Below are 8,403 nucleotides of genomic sequence, written 5' to 3'. Positions count from 1 at the left end.
ATTCCTGCTATTGAAAAACAGCTTTTAAGATATGAAATTAAACTTCAACCAATAACACATGATCATCAGCATCAAAAAAAGGAGCCAGCAATGCTCATTCTTTTTATTCATTGCATTTAGTACTGCAGATCCATATAGATTTCTGTTTATACATCCCATTTACAGCCTAGCAAAATAATTATCTTATGTTTCTTTAGCATAGTTTTGTCACTTGGTATGTGATATAGTTCAGATACGATACAAAAATGATTTTGTAATGGATGCCTTGTTGTTTCCGTTGCATTAACTGCTGGAACAATAAAACTTAACAAAATCAGTTGTGATAGATATGCATGTTTTAATTTTAAGAGATACTGATACGTGTTCATTTTTGTTTACAAATTAAGAGCAAAATTTTGCTTTCCCTATTGTAACATGCTATGCATGCTGCTGTTCTGCAGATATAGAAGACTTATCAGTCAATCCTTCTTTTTTCTTGCGTAAATCAGTTTATGATCTTAATCTGCAGATGCAGCATTCAGTTATAATGGCTCTATAATTTTTGCTTCCTGTAAAATAATTTCCTAACTGTTCATCTTAATGATCTTTCATGTTTTATTTCTTGTAGCTTTGATGCCATTACTGGTGAGACTAGGGGGAGAGTCATTCATACACAAAGCTTTGGAGGACAATGTAGAAAGGTCTTTAGTGGCGATGGGAGAGAATACTACCGTCTGAGTGAAAGTGTTCTTGCTTATACTTTCCAGGTATGTTTCCATTAAGCATGGCTTTATATTTAAGGTCATGATTAAAACTGGAAGAATGATGCAAAGCTCATAGGTTCTCTTGGCAGGTAGGTTTCCCTAAACGCAGCTAAATGATACTTGTTCCCTCTCTACAGTCACATATTATTTTGAAATACAAACTAATGTATATCCTGCTAAAATGAAAGAAAGGGGAAAAAAGTGATTTTGTGATTGTGATTTGTAATTCTCTCACAGTTAGACTGCATGCAAAGCCATCTCCTTAGCATAAGGAGAGGCCTGAATCACCCTAAGAAATATTATGTGCACAAGGCTTTGAGATGCTTTGTGGAGATCTTCCAGAGATGCTTTTTTTGAAGTCACTGTCTTAGAGATTTCATTTGTCTCATATTTATCAAAAGTGTGCCAAGCAATCCTTTACTTTATCTCATAACATAAATACTTAATATACAAACATTAAAAAAGTGATGCTTTTCAATAGCATCTGTTTAGTACTTTTTGTGAAATAAATACTGAAAAGTACTGAAGTACTAAATAGTACTTTTTATGAAATGGTTTCAGCCTGAAAAACACATTGGATTTTTCACATCAGAAAGGACTTGCTCTACTTTATAAGTTATCATTTTTAACATCCTTCATGAAGCTCTTTATAGAGTCATGGTCAACCATCACTGTGGTTGGAAAGGACCTCCAGGGTCATCAAGTCCAACCATCCTCCCAACATTTCCCTAACCGCTAGACCATAGCCTCAAGTGCCACATCCACTCATTTTTTATACAGTATTCTGTCTTTCATCTTCTAGGTTAAAATTCAGAACGATTTCAGTTATGAGTTTTTCAACAGCAGCTGGTCTTATATGAAACACACAGAGAGGTATGAAAATTCAAACAGTGGACACAGTTATTCACAGAATAAAATTCTGCAACACAACCAAAACGTATGTATAGGCTTAGTATTTTGCATAAACACTTTCATAATTTTTTTAATGTGCGTTTATAATGAGATGAAAATATTTATTTTATCCACCTATTTTTGGCACAAAGTGTGTGACATACGCTTTATCCCATAAAACCTTTACAAAGAGATTACTGCTTTTTTTTATTAATTAGTAAGGGTTGGCTGCTGCTTTCACTTTCTCTATTTCACCTCTTCATTAGTAATTTATTTTCTAACTAGCTGTTTTCTTCCCTGTTTGAGGAATACAATCATTGGCAGCTCCTCAAAATCAATTAATCTTTTCAGTATTCTTTGAATGATTGACAGCCTTTTTTTTTTTCTGTTATCTCTGTCAGAATCTTGGGGGAAAAAAATGGAAATAATTCTGTGATTAAGATTAATTTATTTTATAATACATTTTCCACTAGTAGGTTTCCATTAACAGAGAGATCTGGTGTCTTAAGCAATTGGGAGATCACAGTACTTATGCCTTTGATTTATTTAGAAAGAACCATTAGATAAATAATTTTAGAGTAACACTCAATTATGAAGTATAACCTCTATCTTAAAGCAAAAAAAAAAAAAAAATCGCGTAAAAAATGTATACATTTTATGGCTACCAGAATGACAGAGGACAAGCTCATTTTACCACACTAACAATGACATATTTTGAGACTTGGCATAGCAAAGTTCAAAAGCAACTTTGGGGAACTGAGGTGAGCAATATTGTATAGGCATATTGGTTTTTTCAACAAGAATAATTCAGCAGCATCCTCAAAATGGCTAGAGACCTTTTCTTTGTAAGGGTCCTCTAGAAAAAAATTTCCTTGCATAGGGTGCAAGGGAAACCCCTGTAGTGCCTCTGATTTGGTTTCAGAAAAGTCTTGTTAACCTGCTACTGCCAGGCTTCTGGTGTTGGAAACCACCATTTGCTTTGAAAAGTGATATATCCCTTTCTTGTTTTTCCTTATGCTAGATTTCAAGTATACAGGAGGAAAAGAATTATAAATAAATTCTAAATATATACGCAGCCATTATAAATAAAGGTCCAAAAGATAATTCTTAGCTTGAAGGTATACTTTGTGCATTCACCAAGTTGCTTATACATATCTAACAGCTCTGTAAAGCTGTTGGTTAGTAGTGAATACACTGTGCATGTCATCTGGCTAGTAGGAAACACCCTGACAGTGATAATCATGAAGCATGACTGACATCTTTTTCTTCCCCCAGAGTAAGCAGCTGATGGTCATTGAGAATAGTGTGGAAGTTGCTCAATTTATTAACAACCGCCCAGACTTTCTCACTCTTGCGGAGCCATTCTGGAAGGAACTAGCCAACCTTCCAGTTGTCTATGATTACAGTGTCTACCGAAGACTTATTGAACATTTTGGGACTCATTTCTTACACTCTGGATCTCTAGGAGGACATTACAAAGTTATTTTTTATATGGATACTGAGAAAATGACAGAAGAAGGTAGAGTACTAGAGTATTTGTTACAAGAAACAAAGTGAATCAAGAAGAAAAAAAATGTATTTGTTTGTTCTGTCAGCTAATACGGAAAATCAAGTAAGACATTTCCACTAGTCACCACATTCTCTTTGTAGGCAAAAGAAAGAGGAACAGAAGAAGTTCACAAACCACAACATTTCATTCTAGTTCCACATCTGTGACCTGCAATGCTCTGAGTAGCAGAGATTTGATGGCTCGTTCAGGACCTCATCAGGCTAAACGTGAATTCTAGTGCCAATCTAAATCTCAAATAACATTAAAGCTTAAAAGTTACTTGGAGGTGAAGGTTGTGTAAAACTCCGTAATGCAGAAAAAATGACAGAGCAAATACCAGAGTGGCACGTGTGATGGTACTCAGTGTGCAGAGTGCTGTAGAATTAGTAAAGAGATAAAAGAAAGAATAAACTTTTTTCCAGATACACCCTATATCTCTCAGCCTCCATCCATAGGCTTTAGTAATCTGTCAACCTTCTAATAAGACATGCTGGTTTGTTGCCTTCTAATTTAGGTGTAATACTCCATGACATCTCAAGTCAATGGGAAACTCAGAAGTGAATCTAACACACTTTCTGTGTGCAGTATTTTTAATGGATCAATTGTCTGCAGGTTTGAGCATAACAGACATGTACCGGTGCACCACATCAGGCTGGAATGCATTCATTGTGAAAAAGAAAAAAGTAGAGTGCTCCAAACTGGATGAATTGCTACAGAGTTCTTCAGGTAAATGTTCAACAGTAACTCGTAGAGTTGTCAGGTGTTCTGTCTTCCATCACCGCCTAAGCAGCTGTCATGATGAGGAGCAGGTGTTGATAGCTTTGTTGAATACGCAGAACTCAGACACCAAGTTCCTAGTTTAGAAGGCTCTCCCAACACTCATCAGTCATAGCTAATGTTTTGACAGTAACTAGTACTTTTCTGGACTCCCTAAGTCATGGCTGCCAGGACACTTGCAAAACCAAGTAATTCTTATGTATTAACCACATAGGAACTCTTGATTCAGGTGGTTGATCCGAACTATTGAGTCCTTTCACTACTTGTTAGTGTAGTATTTGCATGTATTGTTTCTATTTCCAGTTGTTGATGTAGCAATGCTAGTATTTTCTGTGTTCCCCATCCTGAACCTACAGGAAGCAGCGGTACCAAGATTAAAGGAGACCCCTACATAGAAGGAGGAAGCCCAAGTGCTGTTGCTGGCCTTAGTTATCTAGAGCTGAATAATCCTGCTGGGAACAGTCAGAGATACTCCTTTTGGGCCAGTTCAGTGACCGACTATCCCAGAGTAATTAAACAAAAGGTAAGGCTATCTTCCTGAAGCAGAGATGAGCAGATGGGATCACCTCAAGGGAAGAAATGATTAAGCTATAGCTGGTGATTACTCAGGCTGTAGTATGCAATAATTTTATTTATAAAAAAAACAAACTCCACAGGAAGAAAATGTCATAAACGTGATGAGCTGCATCACAAATGTAAGTGCTTTGGCAGGTCAATACCTACAACCTTAGGAGCCTTCACTGACTTCAGTGGAGTTCTGCATAAGCACAGAAGATCACCCTAGCACTGGAGAAAGCCCAGATTCGAGATAACCACTTCCCTAAAATGAGTCTTGGCAGCTCTGTGTTGCTTCCACTCAGCTTGCCAACTTTGTGTATCCCTTTCATCTCTCCTCCCTCTTTCTGCATCCAGAAGTTTAGCATAACTGGAGATTCTGGAAGTGAGACACTTCAAAGTTGGGTAGACCGTATTCACTGCTGCCTTGTCTAAGACCTTTTTGGGAACTGCTCACATGCTAAAGAAAGGTATAAACCCAAAGGTTTTCTGTCAGAAAGTTTTCAATTAAATGTAAAAGCACACAATATTATAAAATAGGCAACAGAAATGCAAAATGTTCTTGCTTATTGTTACCTTTTATCATTGCTTAATGAAATAACATAATGGGTTGCTCAGCTTTTTAGGCTGAGGATGGCTGGGTGAGAATTTGGTTTACTCGACATTGGAGGTCTGTATTACACTTCTGTCTCAACCATAATCTCATAGCTCAAATATGTTTAGACATGAGTAATCTACCAGTAGCTTTAAGGGATGCTGTTAAGCAGAGCTAACTTTTTAGAAAAAGGCTAATATTACATAGTAACAGAAGATTTTAGCTAGCTAGTTAGATGGCTAATTAGACCATCTGTTGAATCCCATGTGCAGGAGCATACATCACAAATTATTTTGCATAATTAAATGTGCTTATAAACTTAATATCCCCAAATAAATGTTTTTCTACTGTGTGTAGCTAACACCATTATATGAGCTGGTAAAGGAAGTGCCTTGCTCCTCAGTCAAAAAGCACTACTTAAAACAAGCCATTGAAGAATATATGGCTGAAAATGATCCCTGCAAATGTCAGCCTTGCCAGAATGGTGGTGAGGCAGCCGTGGAAGGAACTCAGTGTGTGTGTTACTGCAAGCCTTACACCTTTGGAGCATCTTGTGAGCTGGGAACTCTCGTGCAAGATCAGCCAGGTCAGCATTCTTTAAACTTGTGAGAGTTTAGAATTGTCAAAGTGTGCTCTCCTGCTTCCAGAGTCTCTTTGTCCCACTGCACAGCCTGAATGAGCAACTGATGTGCAGTGGCTACTTCGGTCAGACACCACTGCAGACATACAGCCTGAGGAGGGTCATCTTGCTGAAACTGAGTCTTTGCTTAATGTGTCTAAACACTACTTAACGAAGAACTGGTTTTATTTTTATTGTTAAATGCAGTGGATGATACTAAACATTCAAGATGTAACCTGCTATAAATAAGTATATATACTGAATGAGTATCAGTAATTTCAAAAATATTTGTGTTTTAATGTTGTAATTGGTTGTAACTGATAGCTATTTTTATGTTCTGTCAGACTCTGATAACATATAAACTACAAAGAATTATAGTTATGTAAAAGGCAAGTTTGGGAAAGGTGAAAGATCAGGCCATTGCAATCTGGAAATCCCTATAAGGGCACAATTTGGACTGTCACTAGCTTTGAACAGCCTGTGCCTTTAAAAGGCCAACAGAATGGCTTAATGTGAAATATTCCCTGATGTCACATAGGTGTTGTTGATGGACACTGGAGCTGCTGGTCTTCCTGGAGTCCTTGTTCAGGGGGAAGGAAATCAAGGAGTCGAACCTGCAGCAACCCCTCCCCACGAGGTGGTGGGAAGGCCTGCATAGGAGAGCAGAGTGAAAGCAGACCCTGTGAAGATGAAGAGCTGCAGCATTTTCAGTAAGCAGAAAAAAACATTTGTCATGACTACAGGAAGATTTAAAAATTTATTTCAGAAGGGTGCATAAGCTATTGAATTCAGGAAGAAGATCACTTACTGAGCTTTCATATTTAAGTAGAAGTAAAATGAAATTCAGAAGCTGTGAATCTGGCACAAGGTAAGACTAGAAAATGGGGAGAAAGCCACTAAACTTGACACCATTCTATTTAGCACTCTCTCTGACAGCCTGACAGTGTATAATTTTAAGTATAATTGTGATGTAAATGTGGTAGATAATAGTCTTGAAAACGGGCTTCATTGAGAAGTGTTAGAAATTTGAAAAGCAAGGCAACTAAATTCAAACTAAATCATACTTTCCTTTGCAGATTGATTGAACCACACTGTTTTGATTTATCCATAACTCCTACAGAATTCTGTTCATCTCCTCCTCTCTTGGTAAATGGATTTGTTCAAGTAAGTTAATTCTATTACTCTGTTATCGGTCCTATCCCTATCTGGAATGTCTCTGTCACAGTTAATACAGATATTCACTTGCAAATTTATATTTATCTTGGTAAGCTTAGTATCTGAGCTACTGTATAGCAGCTCCCTCAGCATTTCTCCCTGACTGAAGTTTACATGACTTTGGCCAAGTCTTCTTACTAAAGATGAAAGAAAACCAGAAAATTCCTGTCCCCAAAACCAGGACAAAAATCTTTGCTTTCCTGGGCCATGGAATCTACTTGTCCTTTACCCTATACACATACTGTAAATTTTCTGAGCCACATGAATTACATATAAAAGCGCAGGAAACTACAGGAAAAAAAAAAAAAAAAAAGTCATCCAGCAAGGCATGGATTATGCCTTCTCTGTGCTACAAGGCAGGCTAGAGTCGTTTTGGTCAATTGATAAAAGGATTAGTTCAGAATCCATTAGTTGCCTTTGCACAACTCCAACCTAAGGCAAGATCCAGAATTTTGTATTCCCTTTTTTGCCAATTTTTTTTTATTCTTGAGTGATCAGTAGTTGTCTCCTATATTGATAATTTTGGTTCCCAATCTAAACCACTGCCATTTGTGGTGTAGTCTTGTTTTTCCATAAGATCTCCTTCGAAGAGAGTGGGATATGAATTGAGAAATGACCTGTGTCTTCACATCCAGCTCTTTCAACTAACCACATCACATTATCCTTTTGCAAGCTGATAACATGCCATCCTAAGAATTAGCAGAGGCATATACTCTCCACTGATCCCTCCAGAAGGCTGTTTGAGAGCTTATGTTCACCCTCTACTGCTTGGTAGCAGCCATATCTGCAGTCAGTTTATACACTGGCAGGAGAGTGCTGTTCTGTCACTGATATACCATTCCCAGACCCCTGTCACAGGGTGCCTTCAACTCTGAAACTCTTTTTGCAAAGTTAATATACCCCAAATATTCTGTATCCTGTCAACCTATTGGCAGCAACATCTCCATTTTGAAAACATTTACTGACTATTGATAATCAGAATTGCCTCCAGTATTCAAGATGTTCTCATCCATGCATTGTAGATTGGCATTAATACTTCTCCATGTCCTTTACTGCATGCTAGAATCAAAGGCAAGTCATCACTGCTGGTGGTTCCTTCACTGTATATCCAAAATTTTACCTGTTCCTTTTCTTTCAGAATGCTGAAAACTCATATCATGTTGGGAAAAGCATTGTTTATGCTTGCAGACATGGATATTCTCTTGTTGGCGATCCTGTTGCTACGTGTGGCAGTAACTTACAATGGCAAATTGGAGACAGACATTGCCAGGGTATGTCTAACTGATTCTTGTTTTGAAATACAATTCCAGTCCTGAATTCCAGTGAAACACCTCTGAACATCTTCTTCCCAGTAGCAACTGGGGAAAAATACACACCTGCATTTCCCAGTTCCCTAGACATAATGAGGTCTAAACTGACTTTTGCTTTGGACTGTCTTGGTTTGAAAGACAGGTGTCTG

At 37.6% G+C, this 8,403-nt stretch overlaps 1 protein-coding gene across 1 annotated transcript in view; it reads left to right on the top strand.

Moving 5' to 3' along the window:
* C7 (complement component 7) overlaps window positions 1–8,229 on the top strand; it is an 11,728-nt gene extending 3,499 nt beyond the window's left edge. The window contains exons 6-14 of the mRNA XM_008942805.1: window positions 608–746; window positions 1,546–1,680; window positions 2,910–3,153; window positions 3,796–3,909; window positions 4,317–4,483; window positions 5,468–5,696; window positions 6,268–6,439; window positions 6,806–6,893; window positions 8,083–8,229. Coding sequence (XP_008941053.1) covers window positions 608–746; window positions 1,546–1,680; window positions 2,910–3,153; window positions 3,796–3,909; window positions 4,317–4,483; window positions 5,468–5,696; window positions 6,268–6,439; window positions 6,806–6,893; window positions 8,083–8,229 — 1,435 coding nt within the window. The remainder of the gene's footprint in view (window positions 1–607; window positions 747–1,545; window positions 1,681–2,909; window positions 3,154–3,795; window positions 3,910–4,316; window positions 4,484–5,467; window positions 5,697–6,267; window positions 6,440–6,805; window positions 6,894–8,082) is intronic.
* The last annotated feature ends 174 nt before the right edge of the window (window positions 8,230–8,403 follow it).

Source organism: Merops nubicus, unplaced genomic scaffold, assembly GCF_000691845.1.
Source record: "Merops nubicus isolate BGI_N331 unplaced genomic scaffold, ASM69184v1 scaffold43746, whole genome shotgun sequence".
Classification (NCBI taxonomy): domain Eukaryota; kingdom Metazoa; phylum Chordata; class Aves; order Coraciiformes; family Meropidae; genus Merops; species Merops nubicus.
The sequence above is the reverse complement of the archived record's forward strand: the minus strand, read 5'-3'. Positions and strand labels throughout refer to the sequence as shown.